General features: G+C 41.9%; 2 protein-coding genes across 2 annotated transcripts; both read left to right on the forward strand.

Moving 5' to 3' along the window:
- The first annotated feature begins 3,460 nt into the window (after nucleotides 1–3,460).
- Nucleotides 3,461–4,447, forward strand: OR13A1 (olfactory receptor family 13 subfamily A member 1). Its single transcript, XM_005906594.1, has one exon. It carries the CDS (start codon nucleotides 3,461–3,463, stop codon nucleotides 4,445–4,447), a length of 987 nt encoding a protein of 328 aa, XP_005906656.1.
- Nucleotides 4,448–17,667: 13,220 nt separating this feature from the next.
- Nucleotides 17,668–18,612, forward strand: LOC102279779 (olfactory receptor 6C75). The gene has a single exon (XM_005906598.2). It carries the CDS (start codon nucleotides 17,668–17,670, stop codon nucleotides 18,610–18,612), a length of 945 nt encoding a protein of 314 aa, XP_005906660.1.
- The last annotated feature ends 322 nt before the right edge of the window (nucleotides 18,613–18,934 follow it).

Below are 18,934 nucleotides of genomic sequence, written 5' to 3' on the forward strand. Positions count from 1 at the left end.
CTTTTTTTTGACATTTGGCAAGATTGGACTCAGCAGGGCAACTAACAAATTACATAGCAAAAAATTCTAGGCTAGAATTCCAAAGCCCTGTACTGGATATCAACTTCATCACTGCTACTCTGTGTGACTAGGATACGTCACTTAGACGCCTTTGTGATTTTATAATAAATAGGTTGAACTGGGTCATCTTCAAACTAGCTTTCAGATTTAAACCTGAACATGTGAGATTTTGACATTTTCTGATTTTTAGTTTCTGTTCTTGGAATACGTTTATAATAAGAATATTTACCTTCCTATGTAATAGGACATTAGATTAATTATATGGTATCTGTGAACATCTTTAAACTCCTTCAGAGATGAAAATGATGGAAATAGTCAATTTACTCGTTGTTAGTTAAATATCTTAAAACAGTAATAACTCTCCATTTGTAAAATTAAAAATAGTAAACTGAAACTAAAAGTTCACTAAAAATAAATTGCCTTCCACAGAAAATTCAATCTACCTTTTTGCTAACCCCTGCACCCCCCAAAAAAACCTCAATGAAGTAAGTTTTTAATTTCAGGAATTCTGAGGACACTGCATACTGTTTCTTTAAAGTGATTAAATCATCCAAGATGAATTTATATTTTCATTGAAAATGGAGTGCCAAGTGGCCTGGTGAGTGTGGAAAATGACCACTGTTTAAAAGCCCTATCACCTTGCGTCTGGGGACCCATGCTGTCTGAATGTAGAATGTGTGAAAACTTGACTGCTGGTACCTGAAATCTGCTTTTCCCCTTGCATCTTTGTAATAATCTTGTGATGCTTGATGAGAATTAAAGCCAATGCCCTATGAACCTCAGGAGAGAAAAGTTTCCAGGATAGGAAATGACCGGCTGAGGTCCAACAGAGATTTTAAGGTCATTCTCACAGAGAGAGTCTTGGTGCTCTGACTCTTTGATCTTTCTGTTAATCAGTTGGATGGAGAGGTGTCCACCTGCCTTGGAAATTACAGTAAGAGGGCAATTATCTGAGAGGTCATTCGTTCTTTGAATGTGAATCAGTTTTTTTGAAACTTCCTTGTACTCAGTACCTGTTCAAAACTTCCATTTATATTGTAGTTTATTTAAATTTTTGAAATCTTGATTCTGGAGCCGAGTTCAGAGAAGGAACAGGTTTAAAGTTTCCTTCATGATTGGCTCTCTTGGTGCTCCACTGACGGTGTGTGATAGGCCTGCACACTGCTGCTCCGTGTCTGTCTCCCCCTAGGTGTGGCCACAGCATCTTGAGTCTCTGGTTTGTGGTCTGTACTGTGGAGTGACTGAAAGTGATAATTGGAGGCATCAGATGGTTAGAATCCTAGGGAAGACACTAGTGGGAAATGCAGAAACCTTGTCTAGTGACATTCATGGGGGCAAACCCAGCGCTGTTCCTTTTCAGCCTGAATCAGCTTTTCGGGCTCGTAGGAGTCCCTGGACTTAAACAGGAATCGCTCACCAGATTGGTGCAGAGCAAAAACAGTTTCAGAGGAAGCAAATATTATCTCCAGATCCTCAACACAAACTGGGCAAAAGTAGTATATATTATTTTTTTGTCCCAAGAAAAAATGAAGTAAGCTGAATCACATTGTGTTTATTATATCCACCAAGCTGGTTAACTGACAGGGTACTTTGCTGCAGAGAAGAAGAGGGTGGTGCTCCATCATTTGCATCTGCTTTGAACAGACTCCACACTAACTTAGCCTATTGCGCTGAGTCAGAGGAATTTTATTCTCATCTTGAAAAAAGCAGTTTTCACCTTACAAAGATGGTGATATGATTCAACTGTAGGTGAAATTTAGTCATTTCATGTAAACCTTTTAATGCTTCAGAGATAATTGCATTCATTGAATTTTGATAAAAAAACAGAACATTGAATTGAAAGTGAGCATCTTCCTTTAATTAACTATTTTAATGAATAAAAAGTTGAAAATAAGGAAGAAACAAATGTGGTTATACATTTCGTGTTAAACAATACAGAATGTACCCAATGTTGAGAATAGAAAGGATTCTGCTTTTGCTTATACTTGACTATGTGCTCAACTCAGTTGTGGCTAACTCTTTGCAACCCCATGCCTGTAGCCTACCAGGCTTCCCTGTCCATAGGATTTTCCAGGCAAGAATACTGGACTGGGTTGCCATTTCCTTCTCCATACTAGACTATTCTTCAACATTATTTCAACAAACATATCAGAGGGCCCACCTGTTCCATGCCAGGCATTGGGTTGAGTGCCCCAAAAGGATGCCCAGAGAGAAATGAGGCAGATATACCTACCATAGGGCAGATATTTGGATACCTTGATCACAAAGTGACTTGTAATAGACTCTACAATAGAAGTGAGTTCTGGATCCTGAAGGGCTATGAAGGAGAAAATGGTCCTTTGTTTCTAGGGAAGGGATATTTGAAAAGTGTGGGGTGCTGGTAAAAGAGCTGGCTCCTGAGAAGGAGGGCATTCCTGGCTGAGTGGGTTGCAAGGATGAATGCACAAAAGCCTGGTGTGGTTCATGCGTTGACAAGACTGGGAGCTGTGGGCGTGGTTGGGCTTTGAGGGGTGAGACCACTAGGAAGACATTGGCTGAAGAGGAGGTGGATCCAGGAGTAGCAGGTGGGAGCCTTTCCTCTGTCAGTGATGGGGAGCTACAGAAGAATTGTTAGAAAGAGAATTCCATGATATACATGCCTTTTAGAAAGGTTAGTAAATGGAAAAATCAGAAAATACAGAGCAGCAAAAACGACAGGAAATCAACTGCAATCCATCCTCACTGTTGAAATCCGAGTCCATCACTCACCAGCCGTTTTTTCCTACAGGTACGTATACAGACATGCTTTTTTAAGACTCAAAATGATCAAAAGTTGTACACACTTATTTTGAACCATTTTCGTTTATTTTCACAAGCATCAGAGTTTCATAAGCATTCTAAACCTTCATTCTGATAAGCACACTGCAATATATTATATCAATGTATCATACAGACTCATCTTTAAGAGTATAGGCTACTTTAAAATGTTCGCTATTATAAATAATGCTGTAATGACAACTTGAAGATCCTCTTATTTCTTCAGGATAAATTCCCAGAAGTGAATGTTGTGGCTCAAATGAAATATGAATTGTAAGAGGCCTATATCTTGGCACCTGTGCTAATGGTAGTCAGTATCATGCATTTCTAATTTTGCCAAATCATGGCTGATAAACAGTGGATTATTTATTTGGCATGCATTTCTTTGAGGTTGAGTGATGCTTCACGAGTTCAGTTGGACATTTTTACCTGATTTTTATGAATTGAATGTTCTACCCTTTGCCTATTGTTATATTTTTGTGTTTATCTTAACTGAGTCTTAATACATCTATTTAATATTGCTGTGCATCATGTTGGGTATGAATGAAACGGGATAGCAGCTTTCCTCACGACACCTTGCTTCTCTCTCTAGCCCCGAAATCACATGAAGCTGTGGATGGAGATTCACCTCATAGTCCCAGAAACCTCTTTCAGCCTAAGGACCATGAGTAACCAAACCCTGGTAACAAAGTTTGTCCTGCAGGGTTTCTCAGAGCACCCAGAGTACCGTGTGCTCTTGTTCAGCTGTTTCCTCTCCCTCTACTCTGTGGCACTCACAGGAAATATTCTTATCATTTTGGCTATCGCCTTCAACCCCAGGCTCCGTACCCCCATGTACTTTTTCCTCTTCAACTTGGCAACTGTGGATATTATCTGCACATCTTCCATCATGCCCAAGGCACTGGAGGGTCTAGTATTAGAGGAGAACTCCATCTCCTATGGGGGCTGCGTGGCCCAGCTGTACTTCCTCACGTGGGCTGCATCTTCCGAGCTGCTCCTCCTCTCGGTCGTGGCCTATGACCGGTGTGCAGCCATCTGCCACCCGCTGCACTACAGCACCGCGATGAGCAAGGCATTCTGTGGCACGCTGGCCGCGGGTGTGTGGGCACTGTGTGCCTTCAACACGGCCATCCACGCTGGGCTGATGCTGCGCTTGGATTTCTGTGGCCCCAATGTTGTCGCCCATTTCTTCTGTGAGGTCCCTCCTCTGCTACTTCTCTCCTGTAGCTCCACCTATGTGAACAGCATCATGATTGTCCTGGCTGATGCCTTTTATGGTATACTGAACTTCCTGATGACCATCGTGTCATATGGCTTCATCATCTCCAGCATCCTAAAGATGCGGACAGCGGAGGGGAAGAAGAAAGCCTTTTCCACCTGCTCCTCGCACCTTGTTGTGGTGTGCATGTACTATGCTGCCGTCTTCTGCGCCTACATAAGCCCTGTCTCCAGCTACAGTGCGGAGAAGAGCAAGTTGGCTGGTGTGCTATACACTATGTTGAGTCCTACTCTCAACCCCCTCATCTACACTTTGAGAAACAAGGAGGTCAAAGCAGCTTTCAGGAAGCTTTTCCCCTTCTTCAGAAATTAACCTGTGTCTTTTGAAGCTCTTCTTTGAGACTGCAGTTTAAGTGAGAATTGACCTTTCTATGAAGGGTCTGGTGAGTGAGCTTCTGGCCTGGAAAGTAAGTAAATTTGTCTCTTCTACCCAAAAGAATGGATGAGCTTCAAATTCTGGGGCCCTTAGGCTGGCTGACATGAAGACTGTGGTTGGATGTGAGCTTCCAGTATGTGGGTCTCATGGTCTGACCCCGAAGTAATGTCGTTACTAAGTTGGCAGGGAAACTAAGATTTCTGGGAGAAGAGAAGGCGCCTTGTCTTGTAGAATTACAGCTGTATGGAAATGTTTTCCTTTTTCTTTTTCTTTTGTTTGTACCATGTTCAGACTGTAAATCTTGCAACGACACCAAAACTTTAGGTGTGTGGACCTTAAAAGAGTTGGGCAGCGCGTGTGGGCCTTCTGGCACTTGGAGAATTTCCAGGCTGAAGAATTTCTTAAAGGTGACCACCTGCTCCTAAGAAACCTACTCCTGCTATCTCACCCCAAGTATTTCCTCTGGAGCCAATTAGACTTTAAAACAGTTTCTGATTCTAATGAAAACTGTTGCTGTCGTTTTTGTTTCTCCCTTTTCTTCTCAGTAACACTCAAAGTGAAACATACTATTAGGATCGTCACTTTGTTTCGACAGCTTTGCTGAGGTATAATTTATATACAAAAATGGTGCACACTACAATGCATGCAGTTTGATGAGTATGACACACACAATCTCTACTTTGTTTTGAATGTAGAAATTTCAGCTTTAAAATCTGAGCTAAGCATTTAGAAAAATGCCTGTGATTTCTTATTCTTTCTTGTCTTTGTTCTCAAATCATGAGTACCTGACATACCTCATTGACCTGGAGTGGGGACTACTGCTATGGTTTAGCTTTAAAAGTTACACAGCTTTGCAAGAAGGCAATGCTACCCTCCTATTGTTGCAGAATACTACTGCGTGGACAAATCCTCTGTGTCTAATGGGACTGAAAGATCGATTCTCTTTTTTGTGACCCATTAAAAATGATAGGAGCAAGTCATGACTATTTAGCTGAATCCTTGGGATTGAAGAAAAACACATATTTTTTGCTATTGTGTATGGAGACTGAGAGTAGAATTTGATGTTGATTTATAAGGAATGAGTTGTCCATGATTCTTCATCCAGTATTCTCATTGGCATTCAACAGAAGCACAGTGACGTGGGGCATGAAATTCAAGAATTTGATGAACCATAGGCCGACTGAGGCATTGGTACGTAGGTTGGTAGGGACTGAGTCTAATCACCTCTAATGGAATTCTGACACCCAAATAGCATGTTCAGGCCCTCAGTGGTTTCAGAGACTTTGCAATGAATCGGGCCTTGAAAACTACCACTAATGCCTCAGGGTGTTCACTGATTTTCAATACACATCAAAGAACATATGTTGTGTTTTTCATCTTGGTTGCTTATTTCCTACATTTTGTAATGGATTAAAAAGCAAATTAAATGCTTAGACACTTATTGAGTGTTTAACAGAGCATTACTCATTTGACAAAACAGCAATATGAGACCTGACTTACATCCTTAGAAAACTGGTAACCTAATTAAGAAGACACTAGTACCCATATTGATGAGTATAAAAAGAAAAGGCGTGAAGAGAGCTGCATTACAGGGTGTAGTGTAATGGTGCTGAAGATGCACAGAGATGTGTGTCGTGTAGAAAGAGCCCTGACCTGGGAGGAAGAAGATTTGGGTTCATATTCAGGCTCTTTCAGATCACTCAGTCCATCTGAGCTCTAGTTTACTTGTAAGAATAATGAGGACAATAAGTCAACCTAGAGATGGAGCCGAGACTGAATGAGAGAACTTAAGCCAAAGGTATTAAGTGCTATGTGAGTTTAAAATGTTGCTATTGATGAATGATCACCAAGGACAGGAGCGGCCAAGGAAGTCCGGATGTCACAGCTCCTCAGCCCTGCCTGTCTCAGAGTGATGTTTGCAGTGGTTGCTGGAAAGGGTGAGTGGGGGCTAAGTGGTGTGGGACCAGACAGAAAGGGGCCACTGGGCCTGCAGAGGATTTGACTGTGAAAATGACCTGGTGAGGAGAAGCAGTTGGGACGGATGAATGAGAAATCATTCAGTGGTCCCCGATGTAAAGTGGATCCTGTTTATCTCAGGAAGCCTCAGGCTCCTGAGGGACACCACCTCTACTCAGGAAAGGCCAAAAAATGGAGTTCCTTGATGGAGATGGATCAGCAACCTTTCTTTAGTCCTAGATTCTCTCCCAGCTCCCAAAGCCCATTTTCTTTCAGACCCAGTTTTGTTTTTTTTTTTTCCTGCTCTTTAAATTCAACAGGTCCATTTTTTGTTTTCAGGAAAACTTTTCACTTTCCTGTTGAGTTGAGTCCTCTGTCTTAGGTTCTGTTATCTTATCTGTCTGAGCAACTGATCCTTCTCTCTATAGCCCTTCTGGTACAGGTAGCGCATCCCTCCCTGCTGAGTGTTGTCTTGCTTGGAATTTGCCTTCTCAGAACAAATGATTCTTCTTCTTCTTCTTTTTTTTAAGCTGACCTTGCAACTGAGACTTTGTTCTTTTTGTGAGAACTGGCACCAATGTGAGAGCTTCCCAGGTGGTGCCAGTGGTAAAGGACCCACCTGCCAATGCAGGAGACATGGGTTCAATCCCTGAGTCAGGAAGATCCCCTGGAGGAGGGCATTGCAACCCACTCCAGTATCCTTGCCTGGAGAATCCAATGGACAGAGGAGCCTGTCTGGCTCTGGTCCAGAGGGTCGCAAAGAGCCGGACATGACTGAAGCAACTTAGCACACGTGCACGACACTGATGTACCTCACTTAGCTGATACAGAGAAGAGGTTCTCGTTTTCATGGGTTGTCTCTTAAAATTATTAGTCTTCGTGTTTTGATGCAGATAAACTCATGATCCCACAGGCATCCAGCAGGCAAGCCCTTTCTATGACTTCACAGTATCAGTCCTTTGAAGAGTCACAGAAAGGAACTGATAGACATTTCACTTCTTCTCTTTTCTCTGCTTTTTGTCTTCAGTGATAAACATCAGTCAGGGGAAAAGGAGACCACGTCCTTCTTTAAAATGATTCACCAACCACGAGCCCTTGCCTTTTTGGTTTCCCTGACTCAAGTGATAGGAATCGGTCTACCAGCACCAGCAACCACAAAAGGAGGGTCTGCTGATGAAAATAAGATATGGGCCTGTGGTGCATCCAGCCCCCTCTCTGTGGAGGCTGCTTCAGCATGAACTTCAGTCTTAGCCACATTCCTGACCTCTGAGCCAAGACAATATGGTAGGCGCATGGTTGTGCTTTAGGCTGGCTTTCATTTTTCTTTGGGGTTTGTCAGCCTCAACACGATGGGCATTTGAGCTGGACAATTGCTGTGGTGGTTGTCCTGTGCATTGTAGGATTTTTAGCAACAAACGGCCTCTACCACCTAGATGCCAGTAAGACAAACCCCAGTTTAAGACAATCAAGAGTGTCTTTTGAGATGCCAAATCTCCTTGGGAGGTGAGCGGGGAGGAAGAAAAATTGTCCCTGGGTGAGAACCACTGAACTACAGCCAACCAGAGATGTCCCCTCTCACACTGGAAAGATTCGTGACTGCTGCTGTGCTGCTTTTGCCACAGTGACGACTGCAGCCAACTCATATGAGAGTCTCTGTATGTCTGATCTGGGATGAGGTTCTCCCACAATTTGTCTCTGGTTTTCCAGCAATGCTGTAAGAGGCTAGGTAGCGTGGCCAAGTCACAAAATGAATGGATGTTGGAGATACGATTTGAAAGGAAGCTCCATGAATTAAGAGCATAAGCTCCTAACCACCAACATATATTATAGCTTACCACGGACTCCAGCTTCTGGTACTGTCCTTGGTTCTCACAATAAGCTGTTAAAAAGTGGCAAACCTGTTGAAGCTCCTGGCCAACCTGACCAATGGTCCTGGAAGAGCAACCTTTTTGAAAGTTTTTGGAAAATGCTACTACACTAGCCTCTGCAAAGGACACAAGATTTAGAGCCTACTAGCTTTTGTCAGATGTATTGAGTTGGTACAGTGCTGTCTGCCACTCAATTAACAGAGACAACATACCTGAGCCACTTTCCCAAATGTGGGTTTCTTAGGGCTCTGTGCAGCAGGAGCAGGCATTTGTTTACAGAGAAAGGGCACTCCACAAGACTGGAGAAGTCCTATCACAATTAATTTTCATTGCATGAAACAGATTCTTAGTTTGTCTTTTCCATTTACTCTGAGAACCCCTCTTCTCTTGGAAAAGGAGGCTGGAGGGGTTACTTTTATCAAAGGCAAGCAGAAGGTATTTGGCCCACTCTTCCTGGAAGCGGACGAAACCCAGAAGAATGGCCAGACCTTAATCCACCACTGCCAGCTAGGGTGAGCCCAGTACTCCCCTCAGAGGAGAGCTCTACCCATCCACCACAGCTGGATTGTACTATCCTGGCAGCCTGGCTAGAGCGCTCCTGGTATTTTTAGAGAATCATAGTTGGAGGAGGGGATTTGGGCTCCTGAGAACAACATTCTTTACACTGGCTCCATGTCACATTCAAGAACTAAGTCGTGATTCTGTCTTGCTTTGTTCCTTTTGAGGGGTGAGCAAGCCTCCTGCTTTTAGCATGCTGTTATTCCATGCATCTGAATTTCAACATGTTGGTGGTGTGACACCGAGTTGATCTGCCTCTGTGTGCTCCTATATGCTGTGTTTTCCTTTTTAAACACTTGTGCTCAGACTATGATTGACTAGTCAGAAAATAGAGGACTTTTAGAATGCTTCATTTTCCTGAATTGTAATGAATTATAATCCACAGAGACTCTTTTCCTTCTTTCCTTCCCTTCTTCCTTTCCTTATTTCTTTCTCTTCCTTGAATGCAGAGAGTTAACATCTTCTTCAGTTCATGAAGCATTATCATTATTCATCCATGCAAAAACTCTGTTACATTTTTTATTTATCAATATACTCAGTTTTATCCCCTTTTAGTGCATCCTTTCTCTCTTCCATATACAACCATTTTAATATAGATTAAAAAAAAATTTGTGTTCTTGTGAAAAGATATATTTGTTTTTTATGTATATATTATTAATTTGTGTAAATGATATTGTTTTATTTTTCTCATTTCTTTTTTCACTTGGCACTATTTTTAATATAGTCTTGGAAATCCATAACATAGCAATCAGAGAAGCAAAAGAAATAAAATAAATCCAAATTAGAAAAGAACAAGTAAAATTGTCACTGTTGGCAGATGACATGATACTATACATAGAAAATCCTGAAGACACCAACAGAAAACTAGAGCTTATCAATGAATTCTATAAATTTTCAGAATACAAAATTAATATACAGAAATCTGTTGCATTTCTATACACTAACAATGAAATATTAGAAAGAAAAATTAAGGAAATGATTATGTTTACCATCACATCAAAAATAATAAAATACCTAGGAATGAACCTCCCTAAGGAGGCAAAAGACCTGTACTCTGAAAATTATAAGACACTGATGAGAGAAATTGAATACAACACAGACAGAAAGATATATCATGTTCTTAGACTGGAAGAATCAACATTGTTAAAATGGCCATACAACCTAAGGCAATCTACAGATTCATGCAATCTTTATCAAAATACCGATGGCATTTTTCACAGACCTAGAAAAAAGAATTTTAAATTTTGTATGGAAACACGAAGACCCAGATTAACCAAAAAAAAAAAAAAATCTCAAAAGGGAAGAACAGAGCTGGAGAAATCACGCTCCCTGACCTCAGGCTGTTCTACAAAGCTACAATAACCAAAAGAGTATGGTACTGACACAAAAACAGACATACAGATGAATGTAATATGATAGAGAACCCATAAATAGATCCATGCACTTATGGTCAATTAATCTACAACAGTTAGAACCAGACATCAAACAACAGCCTGGTTCAGAATTGGGAAAGTACATCAAGGCTTTATTGTCACCTGCTCCTTTAACTTATATGTGTGGTACATCATGTAAAATTCAGGGCTGGATGACTCACAAGCTGGAATCAAGATTCCTGGGAGAAATATCAACAACCTCAGATTCACAGATGATACTACTCTAATGACAGAAATCAAAGAGGAACTAAAGAGTCTCTTGATGAGAGTGAAAGAGGAGAGTGAAAAAGCTGGCTCAACACTCAACATTCAGAAAACTAAGATTATGGCATTCAGTTCCATCATTCCATGGCAAATAGATGGGGAAAAAGTGGAAACAGTGGCAGATTTTATTTTCTTGGACTCCAAAATTACTGCAGATGGTGACTGCAACCACAAAAATTAAGACTCTTGCTCCTTGGAGGAAAAGCTGTGACAAATCTAGACAGCATATTAGAAAGCAGAGACATCACTTTGCTGGCAAAGGTCCATGTAGTCAAAGCTATGGCTTTTCCAATAGTCATGTATGGATGTGAGAATTGGACCATAAAGAAGGCTGAGTGATGGGAAATTGATGGTTCTGAATTGTGATGCTGGAGAAGACTCTTAAGAGTCCCTTGGGCAGCAAGGAGATCAAAGCAGTCAACCCAAAAGGAAATAAACCCTGAATATTCATTGGAAGGACTGATGCTGAAGCTGAAGCTCTACTACTTTGGCTACCAGATGCAAAGAGCCAACTCATTAGAAAAGACCCTAATGCTGGGAAAGATTGAGGGCAGGAGGAGAAGGGAGTGACTGAGGATAAGATAGTTGGATGGCATCACTGACTCAATGAACATGAGTTTGAGCAAACTCCGGGAGATAGTGAAGGACAGGGAAGCCTGGCATGCTGCAGTTTATGGGGTCGAAAAGAGTTGGACATAACTTAGCAATTGGACAAGAGTCTACAACAAAAGAAGGAATTTATAATGGAGAAAAGACAGTTTTTTCAATAAGTGGAGCTGGGAAAATGGGACAGCTACATGTAAAAGAATGAAATTGGAACATTCTCTAATATCATATACAAAAATAAACCCAAAATGAATTAAAGACCTAAATGTAAGACTGAACACTATGTAACTCTTAGAGGAAAACATAGGCAAAACACTCTTCTGACATAAATAGCAATATTTTTTGATCCATCTCCAAAAGTAAAGGAAACAAAAATAAACATATGGGACCTAAATAAAAACTTTTGCATAGTAGAGGAAACAATTGAAAAAATGAAAAGACAACCTACTGAATGGAAGAAGACACTTGCAAATTATATAACTGATATCCAACATATATAACTGCCGGGAGCCGGCGTGAGGACCTCCACCCGTGACAAAGGTCATGAGGAAGGAGGCTCGACATACGCAAAGGCAGGATCGAGCCTCAGGAGTCCCCCTGGAAATTTTCGAGTATCTACCCCCAAAACCAGAGTCTGCCTACTTTACTACTTTGTGCTCTCACCTACACCTCTTACTTTACGGGGGGCTGTCCCCCACCACCTCTTTCAGAGAAGGAGTTAACTTAGAGCTCCAGTTAATAATAATTCCTGGGTGTGATAGGAGTGTTTCAACCTACAAACTCCTCTGAAGGTTCTCTAGCCTGCCTGACAGGCTTGTCTGGCCACATGTGATTGCTCACAGCCTCCCAACCGTGAGAGGCACGAGATGCTTTAAACCTTCTAAAAACAGGTTCTTTAGAGAAGTTAGAAAACTATTAGCATAAGTATAGTGGGCTGATTAGAAATTGTGTTGGTGAAGGGTTTTTCATTTGTTGAGCCAATGTTTACTGCTAAGTCTCCACATCCCCTGCCTTTATACACATTAATGAATATATAGAATAAATAAGTATTAACCTTTGATATTAATCACATTAGACCTTAGGCTAAGCAAATTCTTTCCTTAATTAAAACCCACTACACCCTCACCCTATAGGAATGCAATTTTATCTGGTACCTTCGGAAGGTGGCGTCTATTTTAAGAATAATCACCCCTGGAGAAATAAGTGTTGACTGACTGCTGTCACAAGGAGAGGGTCATAAATTGTCAGCAGGCCCCCTGGCCAGAAGATGATGTAACACCCCTAAGACCTCTGTATACATTTGTATGAAGCACCTGACTTTAATGAAAGTCAGGACTGCTGTCCCCACGTGACTTTTTGTATAACACCTCAGTGTATAAAAACAGACCCTGGAAAATAAAAAATTGGGATCAGTTCCTCGAAATACTGGTCTCCCCATGTCGTTCTCTCTCTCAAACTCTGGCTGAGTTTCCATCTGGAGCGCGGAGCCCACCAAGCTTACTAATTTTGCCTGGGCTTCTAAGATCCGACCGGAGAGGCCTCAGTGTCTCCTCTCCTTCGGGAGAATGGAAGGACGCCTGCGGCCTACGTAAGTGGTGCAAGCTTCTTGTCTTGAAGTTTTATTGGTTTCCCGCGTAAACCAAGCTACTCAGCCTCTTTTCTCCACTGAATTTTCCTGCTGAGCTATCCTTATTCTATTACTCTTTATATCTCTAATTAATATCTAATTAAAGCCAGTGTATTCGCCGACGCCGTCTCTCCTTCAAATTTCCCTGGATCCACCGAGGCTGGACCCCGGCATATAACCAGCTCATACAACTCAACATTAGAAAATTAAACAGCCTGATTAATAAACTGGCAGAACTGAGTAGACATCTTTCCAAAGGGGAAATGACAAATAGGCCTATCTGATAACAAATAGGCTCGTGAAAAGATGGGCAACCTTGCTAATCAGAACTGAATAGACATTTTTCCAAAGGGGAAATGACAAATAGCCTATTTGATGACAAATCGCCTATTTGATGGAGAAGGCAATGGCACCCCACTCCAGTACTCTTGCCTGGAAAATCCCATGGACGGAGGAGCCTGGTAGGCTGCAGTCCATGGGGTTGCTAGGAGTTGGACACGACTGAGTGACTTCACTTTCACTTTTCACCTTCCTACATTGGAGAAGGAAATGACAACCCATTCCAGTGTTCTTGCCTGGAGAATCCCAGGGACGGGGGAGCCAGGTGGACTGCTGTCTCTGGGGTGGCACAGAGTCGGACACGACTGAAGCGACTTAGCAGCAGCAGCAGCAGCCTATTTGATGAAAAATAGGCTCATGAAAAGATGGGCAACCTTGCTAATCATCAGGGAAATGCAAATCAGAACCACAATGAGATATCATCTCACACCTGTCAAAATGGTGATCATCAAAAAGAACACAAATAACAAATGTTGGTAAGGATGTGGAGAAAAGGGAACCTTTGTACACTGTTGGTGGAAATGTACACTGGTGCGGCCACCAACGAAAACAAAACTGGTGGTTACTGGTTACCCAGCTTGAGAAAGCACCACCAGTGATCACTGTCACACAGGCTCTTTTCTGGGAATGGATCAGCTCTGCATTCTAAGGCTAAGCCTTTCCCCTGGCACTGGCCACCTCAGATTCAATACATGGAGTGAGCTTGGCCAGAGTGTTTCCTCAGCTTGGGCTGGGTCATGTGGTGAGGGAGCGTGGGAAACCTAGGGACCGCTAGGGCAGATGTCTCTCCACCCTACACTCCTCATGAGCTGAGTCTAGGATTCTCTAGCTCTTCCACCTGCCCCAGTGGTCCTCCAAGCAGCCAGGAGGGTTTGTCTCGTCCAGGTGGGACCCCAGGACTGGGGTGCGCAGTCTGGTGCTTGACCTGCCCAGTCCCCAGTGCAGATACAATCTCGCTTTCTTCTGAGTCCCCTCCCGGGAACAGAGGTCCCGACTGTCTTTGCTTCTTCTCCTGCCCAGTGACGTGTGTCTCTTTCTTTCAGTGTTGGTTGTGTAGGAGCCCTTCTGCTCGTTTCCAGTTACTTTTCCCTGGGAATTATTGTGCACAGCGATATATTCTTGATGTGCTCGTGGAGGGAAGTGAGCTCCAGGTGTTCTTACTCCGCACCTTGATCTCTCCTCTCTAGTTTTCAAATGCAGGAACATATTGTATCTCTTTATTATTTTGACCTTCTTTCCTTTTCAGTAGCTTGTGGTTTTCATGACACAAGTTCTACATGTTTTATTGGATTCACACAGAAGCGTTTCATTTCTCCTGAGTGATGGTAAGTGCTTTGTACTTCGAGTTTCGATGTCCACATGTTCCTTGCTGGTGTACAGAAATTCCTCACTCCTTTTCTCATATTTTTAGACTTCAAAGATAAAATCGTTAGATCTTTTAAAAATAGTTCCACAGGCCCATGTGGCTGTATTTAGATTTTTTTTCAGTCTATTTTCTTTTTATCGCTCCTACTGAATAATTTCTACTGTTCTATCATTTCACTGATTCCCTCCTCTTTCCCTTCCATTGTGCTGTTGAGCCCATCCATTGAATTTTTTAAAATTTTAGCTGCTGTATTTTTCAGTCCCAAAATTTTCATTTGGTTACTCTTTATGCCTTCCATTTCCTGACTGAAATTTTCTAAAAAGTTGTTTCAAGTATGTTTTTAATTTATTGTTGAAGCATTTCTCATAATGCCACTTTAAAGTCTTTGTCATGTAATTCTAGTATCTCTGTCATCTTGATACTGGTGTTGTCTTTTTTCTTTTGAGTTGAAATTGTCCTTGTTCTTGTTATGACTAGTTACTATCAACTGAAACCTAGACATTTTTTGGTATTAAGTTGTGAGACTCTAGCTCTTACTGAAATGTTTTGTTTTATTTGGTGTCTTTGACACTGCTATGACAGAATAAGGGGGAATTTTACCTTATTACGGCCACGTATAGATCCAAATTCTCCATTTGACTTTACAACTCCACATTAGTAACATAATGCAATGGGACTTTATAAACTCCAGGAGGATTATATGTAGTCCACCACTGAAGATTTTCATGGAGGGACATCCAGACCTTTGTGAGTCAATATTGTTATATTTGCATACATAGTGAAAGACTAACTATAATGTGCTTTCTATAATTTTATATTTCCAGCAATGCCCAATTAGCAGTCACCAGGGATCCTGGAGCAGCCTTGATCTCTAGAAGGTTTTGGTCTATCTTCTTCTAATGAGGTCAGGTGTGCTCACTGGTCCTAGTGGATCCTAAGTGGTGTCAAGAGACAGTCCAGTGCTAAAATATAGATGGGAAAATTCATTTCACTTTCATTGCTGCTCCCAGAGACATGTGCATTTTCCTAAAACTGGAGAGGTGGGGAGTGGTAATGCAGTTTACCTGCCCTGCAAGTCATTTTCTAGAAATTTTAGAGAAGTGTGTGTACCAGGGACCAGTTTGAGAGGAGGCTACTGTCTCCCACAATGCCCCGTAACGTTTCCCAGCAAGTGACATCTCCTGCTGGTGGTAGCTGAGGTAGGAGCAGAATGGGAGTCTGGGAAACTGGGAGCCTGCAAGGAGAGTATGATAGCTTTTTGAAATTCCTAGAGAACTCACTCCCAGATTCCAGGAGAGTGTCAAGGGCAATATGTGCTCTTCTTTCTTTCCCAGAATTTCATCAGGAAAGATTGCCATGAAACTGTCACTTTGGTTTATTCCAATTGTGGAAAACTCTGGATTCATATGAAGAAGAATGCTTAGCAGACATGATACACATGTTGAAATTTTCTCTGGGGCAAATTAGGGTTATTTCAAATACAGGTGTTTCCCTTTCTTCTTCCCTCCCTCCTTCCTTTCTAGTCTCTTTCCGTCCTTTCTTCTCTCTTGCTCTTTCCTTCCTTCCTTTCTGCCTTTCTTTCTTTTCCTTTCCTCCCTTCCTTCTGCCTAAACCAGCATCTTCCTTTGTTACAAGAGTAGAGGACAAGTCTCTGGTTACTGTTACATGTTGTTGAGTACGTGACCTTAGTGTGATTGGATGATTCTGTAATTTATTTATTTTAAACTAAAGAGAAGTCTGCTTCTCTTTAAGCTGATCTTAGATACTGGGCTGTATCAGATGGCTAGTTCAGAGATCAAAGATGAACACTAATTGCATGAGGAAGGCTCACATAAAGAAATTTATGGATTAAAGAGTGAAAGGTATTATTTTATTTAGGTAGACAATTGGAGAGAAGATGAATCAGAAAATAATTGCCAGAGTCAAAACATGCACTCTCTTTTTGTCCTCACCCTGAGTGAAAGTGTTAGTCACTCAGTCATGTTTGACTCTTTGTGACCCCCACGGACTGTAGCCTGCTAGACTCCTCTATCCATGGAATTCTTCAGGCAAGAAACTGCAGTGGGTTGCCATGTCCTTCCCCAGAGATCTTCCCAACCCAGGGATCAAATCTGGGTCCCCTGCATTGCAGGCAGGTTTATTTATTAATTTTTTTTTACCACATGAGCCACCAGGGAAGCCCCAGTTTCCCCAAATATATAAACTGAAAGGGTCAAGAAATATTGAATCTCCCCTAGACTGACCACTGTGTGCATGTTAGGTCGCTTCAGTTGTGTCTGACTCTTTGCCACCCTATGGACTGTAGCCTGCAGGGTTTCACTGTCCGTGGGATTCTCTAGGGTTGCCATGCCCTCCTCCAGAGGGTCCTCCTGATTTCGGGATTCAGGGATTCAGGAAACCTGCGTCTCTTACACCCCCTGCGTTGGCAGGTGAGTTCTTTACCATTAGCGTCCCCTGGGAAGCCTGCAGAGGGCAAAGGAAAAATTCTCCTCTTTACCAGCTAGTCTTGGGCTTCGTAGAAAATCGGCCTTGGTTGGGTCTCCAACAATCTGATCAGAGTCTGTCTGTTAACTCTTTTAATCTGACTCACTTTAGAAAGCTGCAACTCGGACCACCAGAACTTTTCCTGCAAGTGATGCTGTAAATAAAGATGTCAAATCCTAAGTATATCAAGGGGGAATTTTTTGTGTGCAGTGACAGACTCCATGACCATAAGTTTTTTTAAGGCTATAATTTTCCTTTTGCCATATTCACCTTGTAAATGCATGAAATGAGAGATATCTTACCAGGAATATGTTGCATAAGTAGATACACAACTAAAAAGACTTTTTTCTTCTTAGCAATAGACTATTTAGGAAAATGGCTAGCACTGTTAAAATGATTTTATGAAAACTTGTAGCTACATGCAGTTCTTGTTTATCCAAGATTTTAGGCTGTGTCTCTGTAAACATAATCAAAGATAGAAATCACTTATATTTACTTATTAATGGACAAAACTATACATAAAATATAATGTTTAAAATAATAAACACATCTAGTCACCATGCCTACATTATTTTACATATGTAATAAAACAAGGTTCCCCATTCCTTAGTCTTGACACTGCATAGCACAAAGTTTATCGAAGAAATGGAAAAGTCATGAATGGGGATGCAAGAAACAGGACAGCAGCTCCGGAATTCATGCTCGAGGGGTTTCCTGCTGTCCAGCACCTGGGGAAGGTCCTCTTCTCGGTGCACCTGCTGATGTATCTGGCCTCCGTCGCAGGAAACACACTCATCATCACCATCACCTGGGCTGACCATCACCTCCAGACCCCCATGTACTTCTTCCTCAGCAGTTTTTCCTTTTTAGAATGCTGTTTTACAACCACCATTATTCCTAAATTGCTGGCCATCTTTCTGTTGGGGAGGCAAAAAATTTCCTTTGCTGCCTGCATCACACAAGCCTTTGTCTTTCTTTTCCTGGGAGCAACTGTTTTCTTCCTAATGGCTGTATTATCCTTGGATCGGTACATGGCCATTTGCAAGCCTCTTTATTATCCAACCATCATGAACCCAAGGATGTGTTCCCTTCTGGTCTCTGCCTGCCTAGTTTTGGGGTTCTCCCTCATGGTGGTTCCAGTTACAAAGCTTTCTCAGTTATCCTTCTGTGGCTCCCGTGTCATTCCTCACTTCTTCTGTGATTTGGGGCCCTTGATTAATCTCTCTTGTTCTGATATCAGGTCTATTGAAATGTTGGCCTTTGGCCTTGCTTTGTTTATCCTTTCGACATCCTTCATTATAACCATCATTTCATACAGCAACATAGTCGTCACAATCCTGCATCTCCCATCAGCCAAGGAGCGACAGAAAGCTTTCTCCACCTGCTCCTCTCACTTCATTGTCCTCTCTCTGATGTATGGCAGCTGTGTCTTTATATACATGAAACCAAAGGGAACAAATCAACTCGACTCCAACAAGGGGGCTGCCCTTGTGAACACAGTGGTGACCCCACTGCTGAACCCTGTCATCTACACCCTGAGGAACAAGCAGGTCCATCAGGCTCTGAGGAATGCCCTGACCAGGGTGCGATTACAGAAATAGAACCACAGCCTCTTGGAAGGCAAATCCACCTTTTCCACCTAATGCAATCTCCCTCCTATTTCTGGAATCTCATATAGACTTGCAAATATGTTTTTTAAGGTTCTGCTTATTTCTTCTTATAATAGGGACTAGTTTGTCTTATGAATGTCCACTATTTGAAATTACTAATATTCTTCTTTATATTGGGATGAAAAATCTTTCTGGACCTTCTTCTATTCATTAGTTTTGAAATGAATTAACTTTAATTTTGGCTCTGCTGGGTCTTCATTGCTTCATGCAGACCTTCTCCAGTTATGGCGAGTGGGGGCTGCTCTCTGGTTGT

This window comes from Bos mutus, chromosome 28 (assembly GCF_027580195.1).
Source record: "Bos mutus isolate GX-2022 chromosome 28, NWIPB_WYAK_1.1, whole genome shotgun sequence".
In the NCBI taxonomy this organism is placed as follows: Eukaryota; Metazoa; Chordata; class Mammalia; order Artiodactyla; family Bovidae; genus Bos; species Bos mutus.